At 42.3% G+C, this 21,398-nt stretch overlaps 1 protein-coding gene across 1 annotated transcript; it reads right to left on the reverse strand.

The window, feature by feature from the left end:
- Nucleotides 1-34: 34 nt before the first annotated feature.
- Btg3 (BTG anti-proliferation factor 3) lies at nucleotides 35-18,317 on the reverse strand. The gene is made up of 5 exons (XM_036203366.1): nucleotides 18,114-18,317; nucleotides 14,583-14,761; nucleotides 9,949-10,086; nucleotides 4,973-5,180; nucleotides 35-708 (listed from the first exon to the last, which is right to left on the reverse strand). Exons 2-5 carry the CDS (start codon nucleotides 14,753-14,755, stop codon nucleotides 469-471), a joined length of 759 nt encoding a protein of 252 aa, XP_036059259.1. The 5' UTR covers nucleotides 14,756-14,761; nucleotides 18,114-18,317; the 3' UTR covers nucleotides 35-468.
- Between the last annotated feature and the right edge of the window lie 3,081 nt (nucleotides 18,318-21,398).

Below are 21,398 nucleotides of genomic sequence, written 5' to 3' on the forward strand. Positions count from 1 at the left end.
TTTCTCATGTACAGAACAAAACCACACATTGCCATGCCTCAAACTACTTTTTATTTGCAACTACATGATTTCACGCAATTCTTCTAAATAATGACATAAAATAGATTTCCTTGTGTATAAATAACTTACATACTCTCCATAAAGTAAATGCTCAAAGGTGCTAGAACACATCGCCCACTCCTACAGTGTTTTTGTATCCAACAGAGTCAATGCACAATATATAAATACTTAAGTCCAATAGTAAAAACTCAGGCACTTGACTAACTTTAATAAAGTTTCTCAAACTATTTCAATGTATCTAAAGTGCATATATATACTTTTTTAAGAAAGATTATTCTCAGTAACTTTTCTATAAAAATAAGTTTGATGGTTTGGTCCATCTAACTTCACTACCAGTATGAACTTTTAGTATATCTTAAGGTATATTCTTCCTTTCTTTCAACATGACATCACCACAATCAAAAGGAGCTAGTGAGGTGCTAACATGTGAGGATTAATCCAGTGGTTCCGGTCACAGTGCATTCCAGGAGGAGGTACCCAGGTCACTGGAATTGGACGGTAGGCTTTATTCTTCCTTCCTGGATTGGGATAACCAAACGGCACAGGAGGAGGATAGTGACTCTGATGGCCATTCCCTCGGTACATTCCTGGCTTTTTTCTGGGCAATGGGTGCCACATAGGAAGAGGTGGGAATATCAGTTCCGAAATCTGTAGGAAAGAAAAGACATTGAGTAAATTCAAAGGAAAAAAATAACCCACGTTTTCAGTCAAGACTCTTTCAGGCTGCTAACTAAACACAAACTACCACTCATCCTGTGAGTAGGCCTCAGAGACATCCCTTTGGTTATGTTTAAATACGTGAAGAAAAGCCACACCTCATTAATAAGCCATGTGATTTTCTGAATGAAGAAAAACTAAATTAAAATCTTCCAGCATCAAAGATGCAAACACAGAATGAATGGTAACCCTAAGAACACAATAGGTTTTTAGAGTAGGTAAGCAAGGAGTCACAACTTTTCATGCACCAGTCCAAGGTCTACTACAAAATAATGAAATCCTAGGGACAGAGGCTAAGTATTTCGACAACACTTTCAAGATCATTCTGCTGTAGCTTGTTTATTAGTATTTGGGCCCAAGAATCTTAGAGTATACTTTAAGTCAGGTAGAGGACATCAAGTTCACATTGCTTAAATTCTCTTCAGCAGTTTTCAACTTCTTTGCTTAGAAATTACACTGTATCAATTTTAGATTCTGATTCTAATCTGTCCCTCTAAATGTGAGATGTTAAAATTCTGCAAAGCATTTAATTCAGGTGGTGCAAATGACATATTCTATATTTGTACCTCTGGGCACATCTAAACCCACCTGCAGTTTTTACATGTTCTTAGTAGTACTTAGGAGTACAATGGGGACTAGTAGAAGGAGAAATGTCAGTTTATACTCCTTATGAGATCCAGCTGCTTTCTTTGTGTTTCATTGAGAACAAATGAAATACAACACATTTTCATGTGCTTTCTGGCATTTCTGCAATTTTTGCTCAGTATTTATAACTCTACTTATTTCTTAATTCGGTCATCTGTCTTTTACTGCTATTATTACCACTATTATTATTATTATTGTTGCAATGCTGGGGCTGGAACCTCAGGCCTTGTGCACAGGAGGTGACTGCTGCACTACTGCTATGTATGTCCCCAGCTCTCTTCTCCAGTTTTCATCTTGAGATAGGGTCTCACCTGCCCAAGCTGACTGTGAACTTGTGATCCCTCTGCTGCTCCAACAGGCCTATGAATTCTTTTGAAGGGGTTTTTAAAGTATATTCTAAAACCAAGTCCTTCATACATATGTATAACAAGAATATACTTTCTGATCTGATCATTTGTTTTCTAATGTTTTCTTCCGGTTACTTACTAAAAATGTTTAGTTTTGATTAAAAAAAATCAATTCTTTTTGTTTTTTTAATGCTTTTTGTGACTCTTGGAAGATATTTTCACAGTGATTCTCCATATTTCTTCATATAAAAAACACTAAAAATTTAGCTTTCTTATATAGAGAGAGCTATGATCATCTTAAATCCATTTTTTGGTGCGTGACTATTAGGCAGTGCTGGGGAATATGATTTTAAGGTGTGTTACTTTTATTCATGTTGCACTTGTTGAACTCTGTGAAGCTGTTACTGTGCCTTCTAAAGCCCCTGATGCTCGAAAGAACTGGCCAATAGCAAGGCAGGAGAAAAGATAGGTGGGGCTGGCAGACAGTATAGGAGAAAAAATTTGGGAGGAGGAAGAGATGGAGTGAAGGTAGGAAGAAGTAGCCAGAGAAGGAGGAGGACTCCAGGTGCCAGCTACACAGCAAGCTAAGGAGTTAAGAGTAAGATTTACAGAAGTAAGACAATGGGAAAAGCCCAGAGGCAGAAGATAGTCGGGATAAGTTAAAGCTGGCTAGATACTAAGCTAAGCTAAGGCCGGGCATTCATAATTAAGCATAAACCTCCATGTGCAATTTATTTGGGAGCTGGGTGGCGGGCCTCCCTAAAGAGTAACAAGACAGCACTTTCTAGTGTGAGAGTGCTGAGTGGGTAAATGTATAAAAGTGAGCTTATTCTGGAATTTTTATTTTGTTCCAAGGATATATCCTTAAACTATTAGCAATCCTAATACATACAACAGTTTTATATTCATGTCATCCCTCAAATTTTATTTTCTGAAAAATCTAGAATCAATGTGTTAATAACTTTGGGATTTTGATTGAACTGAGTCCATAGATCATTTTGGGGAAAGATTGAGAGCTGACTCTAGGGGTAATTTCTAGAACACCATAGAACAAACACCTTCCCCTGCCAGGAACTATGAGTGTCAGTGTCTTTTTTAGATAACCCCCTTAGAAAACAACTAGAAAATGAATAATCAAAATCTCATTACGCCCATGTGCTAAGGACTTGTTTCCAGAACACACTTTAACTACTACTCCAGTCACCAAACAAGCCACAACCTCAGAGTCAGGACAAGCAGTCAGGAGGTTAAAGTAGGACGGTGTCAACTTCCTAGACAAGGCTTAGACAGGGCATTGTTTTTCCTGTGAAATGTCTTGTTGACAAGTGGAATGCCAAAGAGAAATGTCTTCCAAAAAAAGCATGTGAAATACCTTAATTTCTTTCTATTATTATCTATTAACATCTTCCTATTATTCTAATAGGCTTTTGTAATAGGGGAAGATAAATGTCACTTGGTTTTAAACTTAAAGGTCAACTGACTCAAAGACTTCACAGCAGTCAGTTTACTTTGGGACTTACATTTTTTGCTTGATTGAGTAAAAACAAAATCACCACATTTGGATGATTTTCAGGAAATACAGTAAAGGTAATTTGTAATATATAATGCAACATACTGAGAGAAAACTGCCCTAAACATTTATGATTTGAAAAATGATCTGAAAGGCAGCCACAGACAAAACAAAAGCAAGGGAGAGTAGCCACAGCAAAGCTTGGTGGTGAGCACCCCATGGGAGGGCACGGGTTAGGACTCCAGAGTGAGAGGGAAGAAATTACTGTTATTTTATAAAGTTGTTTGTTTTCAAGACAGGGTTTCTCTGTGTAACAGCCTTGGCTGTCCTGGATCTCTCTCTGTAGACCAGGCTGGCCCTGAACTCACAGAGACCCACCTGCCTCTGCCTCCCGAGTGCTGGGATTAAAGGCGTGCGCCACCACCGCCCGGCACTGTTAAATATTTTACTGTTTGTATTTGCAAGTTCTTCTTTTTTATAGCTTTAATAAATTATTTTCTAAAACCAGTTTTGCTGAATGTGATGGCACATGTCTTTAATCCTAGCACCCAGTGGGCAGAGGCAGGTGAGTCTAGACCAGTCTGGTCTATGTAGTTGGTTCCAGCCCATTTAGAGCTAACACAGTGAAACCTTCCTCTAAAGAAAAGTTTTGTAGAAAGGAAGCCTGTGTTAAAGTATAGACATATACTTCCAATGTGATAATCTTTTTTATCCTTCCTGTCAGTCCAAGGAAAGATAATTAAAAACAAGAGAGGGAGAAATTGCATTTCCATCAGGAAATATTCATTATATGAATCTGAAAGTTTAGTTTTTCATACTCAATAGACTCTTATTAGGTACAAGTTTTTGTATCATACTAACACTGATCTTACCAAAAACTTGGCATGTTAAGTTACATTTAATTTAGACTAATAAATGAAGGTACATTTTAAAATATACTAAAAATATAAAGAAGTACATATAGAGAATAAAGCTCCTCAAAACATCTATATAAATGTCTGACTGAAAATATTTGTTTTCCTTTTGTTAAAGAATATTGCCAGTCAAAGTTCTAGAAAGTAATTTAGATATCAAGTAAACGAATCTGCAGTGTAAACGCATTTGCTATGCGATGCTCCCGTGGGTAGAGCAGTAAAGATGACTTTCGTTTTTACATAAAAACTAACCAAAATGTCATTCAGTAAAAGTTATCTTTAATGATGGAAGAAGGGAATAAGACAATTAACCTAAATATATAAATGAAGTACTAAAATATAAAAAGCTACTTTTTTTTTTAAATAAAAGGACTTTATTATTAATATAATCAGGAATATTTATTATGAATTCTTTTGGAGGACAGCATATTTCTTTAAGAAATATACTTATTTTAGTTACTGAGGAGTGGAGTACTTTTTCTTTTTAAAGACCTCATTATAGATGGCTGTGAGACACCACGTGGCTGCTGGGAATTGAACTCATGATCTGCCAGTGCTCTTAACCTCTGATCCATCTCTCCAGCCCCCGGGGAAGGAGTACTTTTGATAAACTGACTCAGAATGCCAATTTGCATCTCTGAGAAGCAGCTTCCCAGGTGTGTGTAAAGGGAAGAGCTGAGATTCAGAATACTCAACAGAATCCCTGGCAAGCATAGCGTGGCTAGCTGGATTAGCTGTAACCTGCTAATGTCCAGTAACAGGAAGTGTCCCACAGTCACCTGGTACACAGGGCTTGGTGTTGCAGTCACTGAACTCGGTTTCACTTCCACCTCCTTGCTTGTTTCTTCGTCTGAAGAGGAGGATCCTGAATGATAATCAGAGGTCACCTTATCAAGAGCCCTGCTAACTTTCTTGGAAATCTCATCCTTGTTCTCATCCTCATTTTCAAAGCTGGCAACGATGAATGCATTGTTTTTCTCTCCATACCTAGGTATACATAAAAAACTTACAAATCATATAAAAGGCAAGAAACATTTGTAAAAATAATTAAACAGGTCTGGTCATGCCACTGTTCCACGGCAATAAAGGAATCATTCCAGAACTGGACTGTGCACATTTAATATCCAAAGCACAAGTAGGTTGTAATTTTCTTACAGCTAGTCTATTGAAGTATAAATAGAAGTGGTTATACTCTTTTCTACTGACATCAAGCAAAAAGTGTCTGAAACTTCACAAGTGATCTTTTTATTATGTTTTATATGCATCAACAACAATTCCTGTACAGTAGGATTTTTTTCTAATCTATTTCTAAATGGCCACTGTCCAAAATCAACTAGAAATTTCCTATATTTACTTTGACAGGGTCTGTGGGGTTTTGGGGGAGTGGGTGGGGAGATGTTATTTTGTTTTCCGAGACAGGGTTTCTCTGTGTAACAATCCTGGCTGTCCTAGAACTCACTTTGTAAACTAGGCTGGTCTTGAACTCAGAGATGCACCTGCCTCTATCTCCTGAGTGCTAGGATTTGATTGCTGGGAATAAAGATGTATGTCACCACCACTCTGCTAATGCCTGTGTTTTTAAATTTACATACAGACAAAAGATTTCTGACAATTACTAAAATTAAAGTGAAAAATGATGGAGATAATAAAGGAGATTTGCTTGAATTATATCATGTTACTGAGATTTATAGAAAAGCTGATCACCTTTAAAAAACTTTTTTTTTGTTTTTTTGAGACAGGGTTTCTCTGTGTAGCTTTTCGACTTTCCTGGATCTTGCTCAGTAGTCGAGGCTGGCCTTGAACTCACAAAGATCAGCCTGCCTCTGCTTCCCAAGTGCTGGGATTAAAGGTGTGTGCCACCACCACCCGGCCTAAAAAAACTTTTCAAGAGGTCACTGATCCTAACATTTTGTAAGCAGAGACAGAAAAATCATGAGCCTTGAAGCTGGTGTGACCAAATGCACCCATCAAATCTCTTTGGGCCTTAGTTTCCTATGAGGACGAGGAAGCCAGAGGTACTTCTATGCCATCTCTCCAGCACAATCCAGCAATTCCGAATTCAAAATGCCTAGCAGTTTGGGTGAGTTACTCATAACACAGAATACATGTAGTATATATAATTTCACATTTACTTAAAATGTGAAATTGAAGCACATCTTCATTTTTTTCCCCACTAGTGGAGTTAAAAACCAGGGAAAACAGAAAGGCAGAAAATAAATTAGTGCCTTTGTAGAAACAGAAATCTACTACAAAGGCATGCACATAATAATCGAAGGACCTGTGGTATTAACTAACTCAGCTCTCTTTCATAACCAATTAAATTGCACATCTTTGTTTTTGTAGTATTTTGGAATGAGGGCTTCATACTAAATGAAACTAGTGGCTACATTACTGTAACACTAAGAATATACAGTTAACTCCTTATGAGAATTAGTAATGGACCACTTTTAAACTTTCCATCTCAATGATGTATTGCTAAAATATCAAGGCTAATTTAGTTACTATGAAACAAATCGATACTTATCTAATGCTCCTTAACAGAAAAAGATTGTAGACATTACATTCAAGTTGTAAAATAATACTGAACAGATAAAGTTGCCAGCTATTCTTAGACTTCTCTTCATAGAAAAAAAAATCTATTATTTATTATGTATCTTCAAATATTTCAGCAAGTGAAAACCTACTAAGTTCTACCTTATTCTATATGACAAGGAAGAATGCTCTCTCTAAACACATCCCAACTTTTATTATAGCACCTTAGCCTCAAGTATACCAATGTGTTATTTCTTATTTTTAACTTTAATTATGTATATGTTTGTAGGTATGTTCATAGAGAGTGCTGGTCCCCTTGAATGCTGGAAACATCACATGCTCTGGAGCTTAAGTTGGTTCTGAGCTACCTTACATGTGTGCTAGGAACCAAATGAGTCCTCTAGAAAAGTTGTTCATGCGCTTAACTATTTCTTCAGCCCCAAGCTACTGTTTTTGAAGACAGATAGATATATTTCAATTATATATCTACTACATGAGCACAGTTCTAATTTTCAGAACATTTATCTTTCCAGTTTGGGTTCAAAACCACATTTCCTTATTGCAGTATTCTCTATTAACTTACACAGACCATATTGTTCTTTGGAAGGATTGTTATCCAGGTGTATACACTACAACGTTAAGCTAATTTGTATTAGCTGTTTAAAAAAAGCAACAACATACCAGGCATGGTGGCTCATGCCTTAATTCCAGTACAGTGGAGGCAGAGGCATGTTGATCTGAGTTTGAGACCATCCTGATCTACAAAGCATAGATACTGACCTGTGGCCTTATCTCAGAAAGAAAAAGACAAAGAACAAAACAGCTCTACACAATAGCCAGTTTGGGGAAAAATCATGATCATATATATACCTATTAGTAGGTACTGAAAATAAACCAATATGATAAAATAAGAGTAGGTTTTTATTATTTGGCACTATTAAGGATGAACTACCTAGCTGGGCATGGTGGCACATACCTTTGCCTTTAACCCCAGCACTCGGATCTCTGGGAGTTTGAGGTCAGCCTGGTCTACAGAGTGAGATTCAAGACATCCAGAGCTACACAAAGAAACCCTGTGTGTGTGGTGGGGGATGAGAGCAGTATATCCAGTAGTATATGGGGGCGGGGCAGAGATAGAGAGTGAAATGTAAGGGCTGAAGAGAGGGCTCAGCAGTTAAGACCACTTGTTGCTCTTCCAGAGGACCTGGGTTCAATTCCCAGCAACAATATAGAGCCTTACAACTATCAGGAACTCCAGTTCCAAGGTTCCATTGCCCTATTCTAGATTTCTCAGGCACCAGGAATGTATACAGTGCATAGACATACATTCAGGCAAAGCCCATACACAATGTATCCTGTGTAAGACATATGTCTAGCATTAAGAATGTATAAGTCTTTATGGAAAGAAACTGAAGGAAATAACACAAGCAACTGAGAGAGTTCAAACAATGGGGTTTATGCCAGTTATACACACACACAGAGGAATCCTGCACATATCAAAAACTGTAAAGTTTGTAACATCTGATATTAGGAATAATTTTTTTTTTTTTTTTTTTTGGACAGGGTTTCTCTGTGTAGCTTTGAGGTCTGTCCTGGAACTTGCTCTGAAGACCAGGCTGACTTCAAATTCACAGAGATCTGCCTATCTCTGCCTCCCAAGCGCTGAGGTTAAAGGTGTGCACCAACTCCGCCAGGCTTGGAATAAATCTGATAAGGTTATTGCTGATACAACTTTTTTTTTAAAGACTTATTTATTGATTGATTGATTGATTGTGTATAGTGTTCTGCCCGCATGTGTCCCTGCTGGCCAGAAGAGGGCACCAGATCTCATTACAGGTGGTTGTGAGCCACCATGTGGTCACTGGGAATTGAACTCAGATCCTCTGGAAGAGCAATCAGTGCTCTTAACCTCTGAGCCATCTCTCCAGCCCAGCTGATACAACTTTAAGCAGTTGTCAGTACTGACTCAAGATCAGGAGGGATTGGCTGTCCATCTCAGCAACACTGTGATGGTTCTTTATTTCATGTAAACTCGGGTCTTTAGCAGGATTTCAGTAGGTGAAGTCTCCAAAGTCTAACACCCAAATAACACTGAGTTCTTACTCAATCCCACAATCTAAAACTGTCTGGACTGTCTCTGATCAAACTTCACATGGCTTAGTCTTCCTTTTTCCACCAACAAAACAGTGTTGAAAAAGCTCTGCTTTCATAAACCTGGACCTCCCCAATTTTCCAAGGCAATAGCCTTAAATCAAGTAGTCACTGGAGTTTTCTGATAAAACTTAGAATACACGTGGTTTTTCTAGTATTACTTATCTTCATTACAGATGAGGTTAAAGGCTGTGACCATCTCTATAGTATATAGCTAGATTCATATCAAAAAAGCAACTTCATTATAATCAATTGAGAGGCCAACAGAATTGTACTTTGAAAACAAACAGCAACTCCCCCTGGGCAGCATCACAGGAAAACCGTGGGAGTTGATGCTACTAGTTGCTGCTGCTGCTTCTTCCTGGAGAAAAACAGCTCCCCTACCCTGTCGTCACCTAGCCACCCTCAATCCAGCCTTCACACAGCAGCTCAAGTAACACCACTCAGCTGTCTTGTTCTCTTTGTGCCACTTAACACTGTAGTTTGTAAAATTTCTAATATGGCACAAATAATAGTATGCTGTAGTTTGCTTACTACTTCTCACTTATTACCCTTTGAACTAAAGAATGTTGCTTTAATTTCTGAAAACTTCCCAAGTGCCTACTTTACATGTTTTATTAAAGTTTAAGTAGATTTCACATCTACCAGCCTTCTACAGTTGTTTGAGATGACAGAAGTAATTTCTATTACGAGAATACAATCTTTCGAATGTTACTAAGGCATCTGAAAACAGGAACGAGGCAGCGATGGAGACCAACTACAGGTCACTGTCCTACATTATTTAGAATCAGCTTCTCCCACCTTGAAGAGAGGGGTGTGCCAGTCACGTGAGTGAAAGAGTGGTAGGTGCCTAAGGTCTACGCCTCTTGGTGCTAGTAAAATCCTTGGCAAGGTTCCAGGAAAACCTGTTTCTGAGTTCTTCATGGTATAAAATAGATTCCCACCACCTTCAGAGGGCAGTTTCATAAAGCTCTTCTGAGAAAGCCAGGCTGCCCGCTCCTGGCTGTAGAGACACAGACGGGACACACAGGAGGACGTTTGGTAAAATTGGTTCTGCTGCTAAAAGACTCACCGACAGCACACCTCACATGGATCCACCCAGAGTGTGAGCTCTTTGGGCAAGCCCAGGTCACTGTACAAGATGCAGCTCTTCTCACAGGCTTTCAGGACATCTGGATCAACTCTCTGAAACTTATTGACGCGAATGCATCTACAACAAAACAGAATTAGATTAATAGGTAGACTTGAATCTCATTCTAAATCTTCTCTATCAATAGATGAGAAAGTGAATGATAACAAAATTCCCTGATGGAGAACCTGGGAGATTCTTCAGGCAACATGAAGGCTGCCTAGCCTGGTGAAAACAGGAGAAAGCACCTGTGTGAGCCCAGAGCAAGCACCCATCCCCTATGTTATCAGAGACCACTAAACAGCACACGGACATCAAATAAACCGAGACCAAAACAGTTAGAACTCAGAACTCTTCACAGTTTTGGGGGGTGGGACAAGAGTCTCATGTATCCCAGGCTGACCTCAAACTTGCTATGGAGCTGAATGTTATTGGAACTTGTGGTACACTCTCACTTCCGCCTCTCAAATGCTGGGATTGGAGGTATAAACCCTCACACCTGCTTTACTGCAGTGTGGGAGATCAAACCCTAAGCTTCTTGTTAGGTAAGTATATCCCCAGCCCCTGACATTACAAAATTTTGCAGACTAAGCTGATAAAATCTGTAACTAATAAAACACTCCAACTAGTGCCTCAACTATTACTGGAACATTTTTGTGACAAGTTTTATTGCTGCTCTTTTACATCTCAGGTAAAAACGTGAAATCCTAAGGGAGACAGCTTTACTTCATCTATAATTGTCTCAAAAGTAATTATTCAAGGACAACAGAACCATGAATATCACATACTTATTAATAATCCTAAAACATTATTATTTCATTTGATGTAACTTGGGTTATACAGGGCTTCCTTTTATCTAAGTTGCCAAAGTAAGCTCGTGAAAATTGGAGATTAGTAAAGCCTATGACATTGTAACCTAGGAAATGCCATGCTCACTAATGGGGTGTAGGAAACACAGCTAGCAGTGTAGACAGCACCCTCCTCATCGCCTCACCTGTCGCCCCCTTGTGCCGTACTAAAAATTAACTTTTCTGCCAAGTGACTAAATAGTAGCATGAATGCAAAACTGTACCTCAAGACCTGCATACTGCTTAGGAGGAAAACCAGTAGCCAAAACAGAAAACATGTAATGTATTTTATTGCTTTCAATCAAGACTCAACCAAGACAATCTGGCATTAGTACTATTCCTGGATTTATCTACTGGGCAAAAGCTTAGATAAAGTGTTTCACTTCTCTACCATAACTGAAGATATGGAATATGGACATGCAAGTGAATTGACAATGACACCATCCATTATTATCTGCTTTTAGGACGTAGTGGATATAGCTCAGTAGTACAGCAATTGCTTGAGTTTCTATGTTACTAGGCTCAATTCCAAGCACCCAATAATAGCGATAAATTCTGTAACTAACAAAAGACCACTCAACCAGTGTTTCAATTACCGGTATAGTACCAATGTGACAGTGGTTTTTTTTTTTTTTTTTCCGTTTTGTTTTGTTTCTTTGTCTTCCTGGAGACAGGGTTTCTATGTAGCCCTGGCTGTCCTGGGAACTTGCTTTGTAGACCAGGCTGGCCTTGAACTCAAAAAGATCTGCCTGCCTCTGCCTCTTGAGTACTGGGATTAAAGGCTGTGATATTTAGTTTTTAAAGTTAAACTGTCTCATTAGCTGATTTTAATCTTCACTACAAAAGTTCTCATAAGACAACAACTAATAATACATATATCTAGAATATAGTAATTCTTTTTGGTCACATACTATGCAATAGACAGCTTCCTATTAGCTGGTTTTTTTTGTTTGTTTGTTTGTTTGTTTTGTCATTTCATGAGCTATTATTTGAACCTTGTAAGGGAAAAAAGGAGGCAGTTGAGGAACTTGTCCAATATCACACACCAGTGAATCTAAACTTCAAACAACTCCAAAGTTCATGTACAGCGTAGAAATGGTGTGCTTGCCTAGTGTGCATGATTTACAGCCTACAAAAAGCCTCTCCAACCAAGCTCAACCACAGTTCCCGATCATTTCTTTTTTGTTGTTGTTGTTTTGTTTTTCAAGATAGGGTTTCTCTGGTAATAGCTCTCTGACTGTCCTGGAACTCACTAGTAGACCAGACTGACCTAAAACTCAGAGATCTGCCTGCCTCCACCTCTGGAGTGCTAGGATTAAAGGTGTCCACTATCACCACCTGGCAAACTTTTCCATTCATTTATTTATTGAAAGTGTTTCTCTGTTACAGCCCTGGCTGTCCTGGAACTCAGAGATTTGCCTGCCTCTGCCTCCTAAATGCTGGGATTAAAGGTGTGTGTTATCACCGCCCAACTCCTCTTTATCATTTCTTAATTGCACTACTAAAAATAACAAATTCAGAGTAAAAAATACCTTATGGTCTATAAGATGCTGCTTAATCTTTTTTATTAGATGGACCCATCCTTCAGATTCTAATGTCACATAGGTTACTCAAGTTCCATGCACCAAGTACAAAAGCAGTTGAGATGGTGGAACTCTTCGTGTTTACACATCATACTCACAAGAGTGATGAAGAAGCTATGCTTTAAAATCAGATATAATGCAAAGCTTGTTTTAGCAAATTTACATACATATTTTTATGCTTTTTTTTTTTTTTTTACCCTACATACTGGGACTTCTTTTCTATTAACTGTTCTTTAAATGCAAGATTATAAAGGTTACATGAAAATAGTGTATTACTTAATGCGGATGGTTCTTTTAAATTTTTTGGCAATTAAAATATGTAAGAGACTTTGGTGTTCACCTATATTTGTCTGCATTTCTGATTATTTTTCCAGATTAAATTCTGAGAATTAATGTTCAGAATATAAATATTTTTACAGGTCTTATATTGCCAAACTGTCCTCTACAAACATCTCATTTGTATAAAATGTGGAAAGACTTACTGGCTCCATGCCTACTTGTATTCATATTACTGACCAACTGCCTAGGAAACTTTTGGGTGAAATCGAAGGAACAGTACAGACACTGCCCCGGCTATTCTGTCATCAGGCTTGCACACCCCAACTGGCTTTAAGCCAGTAGAAACAAGGAACGGTAAGAACTGTAGCTGTGACTTCAGTCTTGGGTCTCTCAAGTAGCTCTGTACTCTAAGTGCTAACCAAGAAGACCTTCCTATAAATGACCTCCTACGTGCTGGTCTGTGGGACAAATGGTAGGGGCTGTCACCAGTTAACTGTGGAGCACTTTAAATTTTGAGCCATGTCCACAATCCCCATTATGGTATGACAGCTAGTCTTAGGAAATTACTTTATTTGCCTTCTCAGTAGCTACATCTGTACCAACGTGAGCATGCTGGGGCGTGTTTTTCTTGTACAGCTTAAAGAAAAGGCCGCTCCTCCAGCTGTACATGTAACTTACAATCAGAATAAAAGGCAGTTAGTTCCAAGTAGATACTGCCCTCCTTCCTAGTACTGAGACTATGGTGCACACAAGCTCACGAAAACCTGGCGTCATTCAAGACTTGATTTATTTATCATCTGAGTACACAGGTGAGGTACCTTCAAGGGCTTTTGACACAAAGGAGAGACCCAATATAAATGAGATCACTGGAAAGGTCAAGAACATGTTAAGCTAATTATCTTGTTTGTTTTTTGAGACAGGGTCTTCCTTTTTTTAAGGGTAGAGGAAGCCTTTGCTCCTTTTCTTTTTTCTTTTTTTTTAATTAATTTATTTATTTTTATGTGCATTGGTGTTTTGCCATGGTGTTAGGTCCCCTGGAACTGGAGTTACAGATAGTTTTGAGCTGGCATGTGGGTGCTGGGAATTGAACCTGGGTCCTCTGGAAGAGCAGTCTGTCCTCTTAACCACTGAGCCATCTCTCCAGCCCTGAGACAGGGTCTTTCTATATAGCCCTAAAGAACTATGTAAAGTAGACTAGCCTTGAAATTACAGAAATCCCACCAGCTTCTGCCTCTGGAGCGCTAAGATTAGAGGCGTGTGCCACTATGTCTGGCTCTGTCTGATTATCTTATTTTACCTTTTTCTTTTCTTTTTGGTTTTTCCAGACAGGGTTTCTCTGTGTAGCCCTGGCTGTCCTTGAACTCGCTCTGTAGACCAGGTTGGCCTGAAACTCAGAGATCTGCCTGCTTCTGCCTCTTGAGTGTCAGGATTAAAGGGGTGTACCATTATTGCCTTCTTCAAAAGAACATACAGTATGTACTTTACCGTTAGATACAATGAGACTAATTTCCCTCAAGTCTTAATTATCATGCTCATTTAGAAGAGATTAGGAATCCGTTAGATTTGTGAAAAACCCTAAGTACTCACGATAACAGCAAAATGTACTTGAACAGGAGCCAGAGTAGACACAAGAAACAAACTGATGAATCTAGAGCTCTGGCCTCCCTAGACTAAGCAATAGGATCCATCAGCAAACCCTTGTACTTTAAAGTGAACAAGAAAATACCACAGCACCCCAGAGTTTTGTATTGTGCAGATAAAATCCTAAGAGGCACAATGTTCTAGACCTTTCGTCTTCTGGCCTTGTAGCCATTACACAGACTGATCTTTACTTAGTCCAATTCCACCATCCAATCTAGCACTTTACCTGTAGGCTTGTCCTTTTGATGGCTTTTCTGGATACCAGTGATTTTTATATTTCTCCTGAAGTATCTGAGTCAGTTTCTCAGCAAACCTCTCAACTGCTTCTTTTTTCAACTTGTCATGTTTTCGAACCAGCCTCGTGAAGAAGAAGACAACAGCAGCAATTTCGTTCTTCATTTTTCCCTGTGAAGACCACAGTATTCTTAAAAACAAAACACAAATCCAAACAGCAGCAGCAGCAACACACACACACACACACACACACACACACACACACGCGCGCAGGAAAATAAAGTTCTGCACAATATGTCCCCTTATAGCTTTCCCCTCTCCTTTCGGTTTTACCTTGTGTACATGTCCAGTAATAAGCATGAATGTTTTTTCGTCCTCAGAGACCTATTAGGACATGCTACTGGGAGTCTTACTACTTAGTTTTAAGCAGTAGTTCAGTGAAGAACACATCACATTGCTTCTGATGACTAAAATAAAACCAAGTAACACCCCAAAAGAATCACTGTAATAAATACTACACCGGTTTTACTAAATAAGTCAAATTCTAACTCAAATTAGAAATTCGGTGAGATGATTTGAAACGGGAAACAGAAGAGTCCATTTGAAAATCTAGTACTCAGGCCTGGAGAGATGGCTCAACAGTTAAGACCACTTGCTACTCTTGCAGAGGGTTTGCATGGTAGTTAATAATGATCCATAACTCCAGTGGCGGGTGGGGAGCTTTTAACCTTCGAGGGTACCAGGCACACACAGAGTGGCCGTACATACATGCAGGCAAAATACCCATATACACAAAAAGTAAAGAAAAAAAATCATTAAAATGTAGTACTATAGCTTCATTTTGGAGGAGATCTGTAGTTCTCTCATAAAGTTAAAGAGCTATGACATTTCCAGTAATTTGACTAGCTAGAAGCCCAGGAAAACAAAAACATGTACAGGTATGTCCATGGCACTACGCATAACCAGCTACAAGGTAGAAGCATCCCAAATATCCACCAAACGATGAACAAAGTATGGTATACACGAACAATGGAATTGGCAATTCCAAGGGATGAAGTTTTAACATGTGGCACAAGATGGGAGAACCATACACACATGATGAAATGGCAAAGCAGCAGGACACAATACCACATATTGAGATACCCTTCATTTTAATGTCCAGAACAGGTAAGTCTACACAGAGAGGAAAGAGACTGGGTGGCCTAGAGGCAGGAAGCGTGGAGGACCAGGAGGAAAACTTCTAGTAGGTCCAAGGTTAATTTTCTGCTATGATAAAACTATTCTAAAACTGAGTACTGTCCTGGCTTTACAACTCTGACTACGCTAAAAGCTCTTGTTTATTTCAAATGGATGAGAAGTATATGTGAATTATACTTCAATAAAGCTGTTACACATTAAAAGTTTTTTTTTTTTTCTGCACTGAGTGTTTTGTACATACTCTCTCAAGAACTTATTTTCCTAAAAAGCTGAGACAAAATAGTGAGTATTAAGACATATTCAACAGGGTAAGTTCAGGATCACTCAAAAAATTAAATAATCAGTCATGCTTTGGAGCTGCATCAAGGACTCTTAAAATAGAAAGAGTCCGATTTGTCATTGATTAATCCACAAAGGCTGTTCTGGGGTTGTTTTGAATATACATATATGCTTTGAGATGAGCTCATTCATTTGGCAGATGAAAGTAACTTGGAGATATTCAGATACAGCATTGCCTAAGTAACGTCATCTTTCTGGACACCAATGACAGGCCCTACAGTATTGATTATAACTGCCTAACAACAGTCGGTTCTAACAAATCAAAAGCAATGACAAAACCTCAGAAATACCTGGTTCTTTTAGCTTTCTTTTCTCAATCTGTTCTTTTAAGTTTCTTGTCTAATGCGATTCCTCTGTGCAAATGCAAACAAGGGACCTCACTGTGAAACAAATTCTACATAGTTATCTGAGCTGTGTCCTGGCAGCCATGCTCACTCTGATCCTGCACGGGAAGGTAAGATACCCAAACCTTCCTCTTGGACTCTTAGAATGCCAAATTTACCTACTGCTATCACCGACTGGTGGATGGAATCCTCACAGAACAGTGTGCGGGCACACAGAACTTCAGTCTACTACAACTGCTTGTACAACCTCCCTTCTCCTGAGAAATGTGAGGCATTTCCCACATTCTGAAGCTTCATTTCTACTTCATGGATAGCACCTACGACGACTACGAAAACCCACCGGCACTGAAGACACACTTCTGGGCAAGAAAGTTGCTGGTGGAACTACATGAGCTCCACTCCCAACAAAACGAAAGGCTTACAGGAGAGAGATGGACTGACTCCTAGAGCGTCCTCATTCATCAATTCGGCCAGTGTGTGCCACACACGTAACAGAGTTTGGGGATGTGTTTGCTCCATTTCGTATCAAAACAAAAATAAAATACAAAATAAAAAAGGAAGGAAAGAACCACTTAGTGGTTGCTTTTGGTTTGTAACAGAAGATGAGTCATACGGGCTTACTTATATTTCTGTTTGAAGGAATGATGTCTGGAAGAATCAACCCACCCCCACCCCACTTCTAGCCGTGTTCCAGGGGAGGAGGTCTAAAGCCCGGAGGGGGGCCAGCCACCACGGGAGGCACCCGTGAGACCCGGAGCGCCTGGTGCCACCCACACTCCCCCCACCCACCCACCCCACCCCGAGCTCCCATTTTCAACACCGCTTGGTGACGTCATCCCGGGACGTCGTCACCGCGGCGGCGGCTGCTGCTCAAGTTCTACTTTGTTCCACGAGCCGGGCCTTCTAGGAGTTTAGAACTTTGCAGTCCCCCACCCCCACTTACACACACCCCCCACCCCCACCCCCCCACCCCTGCCCGGGAACGAAAAGCGCGTCGCAATTTCTAGAAACAAATCCCTTCTCCAGGTGGACGCTGCCAAGGTGGAGGGGGTTGGCGAGCGGGGTGGGCGGGCGAGCCGGCCCTGACCGCCCGGGGCCGGGGGTGGTGGGGTGGGGTGGGGTGGTGGGGTGGTGGGGTGGTGGCCCGCGGGATCCAGATGCGGCCGGCGGCACGGGGTCCCGCGAGCCGGCACGGGTGGGGACACACGGACACACACACGGACACACTCCGGAGGGGACCGCCTGCGCGCCGCGTCCAACCTGGGCAAGCCGCCTCGCCCCTGCCCGCCGCCCGCCCGCCCGCCCGCCCGCCCGACGCCCGCTGTCGCCTCCCCGGAGGCGGCAGGCGACGTGGCACGCGCCCGAGGAGGCGTCGCCCTCCCCTCCAGGACCCGCCGCCGCCGCGCATCCCTCGGCCGCTCCGCTTTCGACGTGGCGGCGGGCGCGTCCCGACCTCCCTTCCCCGATGATGCCCTGCGCTCCGGGCCCCGCCGCGTCCTTCCTCCCCCGGCCCCGCTTCCCATGCCAGGCCCGCTCTCCTCTCCGCCACCGCGTCTGTCTCCCTCGGCCGGCCCGCTCTCCTCACCGCCGCCGCTCCGCGGTGGGTGGGTGGGTGGGTGCGTGGGTGGGGAGCTGCACCCTACCGCGTTCCGTGGCCGGGGGAGCCGGAGCGCGAGCGAGTCTCGTCCGGCGGCGAGCGCTGCTGCTGCCGCTGCCGCTGCCGCTGCTACTGCTGCGTCGTCGGGCCGCCGCCGCCGAGCGCGCGCCGACCAGACTGGCGGGCGACAGAGCGCGCGGCCCAGCCAGCTAGCCAGCCAGCCAGCCAGCCAGCGAGCGAATGAGCGAGCGCGGTCCCGATGCGCGCGCGCGCGCGCGCGCGGGGGGGGGCTCGGGGCCCGGAAGAAGGGAGGGGCGAGAGCTGGGCGGGGCCCGGGCGCTGCGCGGAACCAATAGGCGAGCCCTAGGGGAGGGTGGGGGCGGGGCTTCGCCTGGGACCCGCCTCCCCTGCCCCGCCCGTGCGCGTGCCCGAGGCGGCGAGCGCGCTCCCAGCCTGGGTTCCGACGGCGTGGCTCGCACGAGGCTGCGCGGCTTCCAGCAGGAGCCCCGAGGCCCTTGCCCCCTCCCGCGACGGGGTGGGCGGCCGGGATGCGGCCTCCCGGCTCTTCCGTCCCTCCTCCTCACGCGAGTCTCCCTCCCTTCGTACAACCCGCCTCCATGCTGCCGGAGGGCAAGTTCCCGATCTCCACCTGGCTTCGAGGGGAAGCACCGAGCGAGCCAGCGGCCGCCCGCCGCCGCCGAGGGGCACTTGGCGCCGGCTCCCCTCGTCCTTCCGGGCCCTGAAGTCACTGGCTGCTCCCTCCCTGCCCCCCTGGACGTGAGATAGCCCGTGTAAGACATCTCCTACCTGCGCACCTTGCTGGCAGAGTGGGTGTCTCCATGGGAGCAAGGCCGTCTCCTCTTGAGTTGTTTTTCTGCTGGGCAGTGACTTTAAGGAGCGGGCCCCAGGGACGGCCGAATGGACGAAGCCCTCCTTGAGTGGCCAGACTTGCCATTTCCGAGGCACTTTAACTCAAGGACTTCCCAGGAATAAAGCTTAAGCCTTGACTAAACACATAAGGGAAGGGGAAGGAACATTTCTCTTTCCATCCCTTAGGCTGAACTGGCAACGAGGTGTTCGTGTTGTGAAAGCAGTTGATGAGTCTAACCGGGCCGGGGAAAAACACAATACTCATGAAAAGAAGACTAAAAATGCAAGATTAAGAAAGAACTGATGGTGAAAGCTTTATCTTGACCAGATTTCATAGTGTTTACTAGGGCCTGGTAACACGTGTTAGCCTCATTCTATGGATAAACTTCTTATTATTGATGTTGGTGATTATAGCCTTGTGCAACTCAAAAATGATCATTTTTACCAGTGATCTACAACCCTCAAACCGTTATAAAACTAGTGTAATATGTGTTTATTTGATGAGAAGCATTACTACTGTTGTAAAGAACTAGGCTACTTCTCAGTTGAAAGAGGGAGCTGTTATAAGTAGTCCTTGGGCCAGTCCAGGATATGGTCTAAGAGTGTTTTCATTTTAAACTAGTAATCACCTTGAGGTGATTAGCTCTACAGTTTCATAAAATGGGTAGTTACAAACATTTTTAATTGTCAAGAAATTTCTAATTCTTTCTTTTATTAATGTTCTCTGTAATCTCTCTCTCTCCCTCTCTCCCTCTCTCTCTCTCTCTCTCTCTCTCTCTCTCTCTCTCTCTCTCTCAGACAGTATAACAGCCCTGGATCTCGCTTTGTACGCCAGCCTGGCCTCAAACTCACAGATCTGCTTGCCTTTGCCTCCTGAGTGCTGGGATTAAAGACTTTTGCCATCATGCCTGGCTAGAATCCCTGTATAACCTTTATTCATCTGTCACTCATGTGGTTTAGACAAAAGTGCCATATTCGTTTAAACCCAAACAAAAGGCAAAACTTGAAGCCTCACGCATTCAGTGGTATTAAACACGTCTGTTTTCTCTCACTCACTTTTCGCCCACATGGTAGCTTCCTTTGTGCTTTTCAAAACTTGCCCGTGTCGAGATAGCTCAGTGGTTAAGAGCACATGCTGTTCTTACAGAAGACTGGGGTTCAATTCTCATCACCCACATGGCTGCTAACAGCCCTCTGTAACTCCAGTGATTCCATCTCTTGTCCTGACCACCTCAGGTACCAGGTACATACATGGGGCATAGACATACATTCAGATACATAAAAACTTGCCTTTTTAAAAAAATTTAATTTGAAGCCCTGTCTGTGTACTTCAGAACCACTCCCAGTTCCTAACGTCAACAGATAAAAGTGCTGGAGGCATGGCTCAGCCGCCGTTAAGAGCATGTGCTGCTGTTACGGAGGATCCAAGTTTGATTCCCAGGACCCACATTTGGAGCAGTAACTCCAGCTCCAGGGGATGAGACATCTCTGGTCTCTCATGGCTATATATATATATAGTTAAATAAAATTGTTCCAGTCAAACGAGACCATCCTCTGCAGGAAGTGTGTAAGGGGAATTGCTCTGGAGTGGATATTTGTGTTGTCACACCACGGTTATTTAGAATTAACTCAGCAGTATAAGGGTGGTATTTGGAGAATCGGTCTTCAGGATGTGACTGGATTGTGAGCATAGCCTTCCTAGGAATGGTATGTGTGCCCTGTTCGAGTGACAGTGGAGAGATGATTTTCCTAGCCGAAGACAGACAGGAAACCGGAAGTGAGCCTTCACCAGACCCGGGGATCTTGATGTCCCACCCTCCAGAACTGTGAGAGAATAATTTCTACTTTTTAATCTGCTCCACCTTTGGTTTTATGTTATAGCTACATGAACTAAGAAGGAAATATGGTTGATGTGAACAATCACATATTAATGTTTCTCCTTCACAGCTAACACAAAGTGTTCACCAAAACGGTTCTTAGTCACCACCGTATGCCTCACTACAAGTGGTTTCTTTTTCCAAATGAACCACCCTGATAGAGCTGAGGCTAAATAATCACATGCATCCTTTGGTTTGTGTGTGATTTTTGAAAATTGTATGTGATTTCTGAATAAGAAATCATAGTTAAGCAAATCTGTGAGTAACTTTTAAAAATCTCATTTTCACTAAGTAACTAGTACTTTAACTTCTGTTTAAGTTTTGTTTAAACAAGACAACCTTTTGTTTCTTGAGCCCAGGGAAGTTCTACATTGATATCAGAACAGTCTTGAGGCTGGAGAGATGATGGTCCAGAGGTTAAGCGTATGTAACTGCTCTTCCACGGGCCCTGGGTTCAATTCCTAACACATGTGTGACAGCTCACAAGCTCTGTCACTCCAGTTCCAGGGGTTCAGATGCCCTCTTTTGGTCCCCAGGAGCATTGCACACACATAGTGCACTGCACACACATAGTGCACCACACT

This window comes from Onychomys torridus, chromosome 12 (assembly GCF_903995425.1).
Source record: "Onychomys torridus chromosome 12, mOncTor1.1, whole genome shotgun sequence".
Classification (NCBI taxonomy): Eukaryota; Metazoa; Chordata; class Mammalia; order Rodentia; family Cricetidae; genus Onychomys; species Onychomys torridus.

Coding starts and splice junctions, on each gene's coding strand:
- Btg3 (XM_036203366.1), bottom strand. CDS start 14,755: ATGAAGAACGAAATTGCTGCTGTTGTCTTCTTCTTCACGAGGCTGGTT. Junction 10,087..14,582: donor TCAAAAGGACAAGCCTACAG/GTAAAGTGCTAG, acceptor GTTTTGTTGTAG/ATGCATTCGCGTCAATAAGT. Junction 709..4,972: donor CACCAAGCCCTGTGTACCAG/GTGACTGTGGGA, acceptor TCTTTCCTACAG/ATTTCGGAACTGATATTCCC.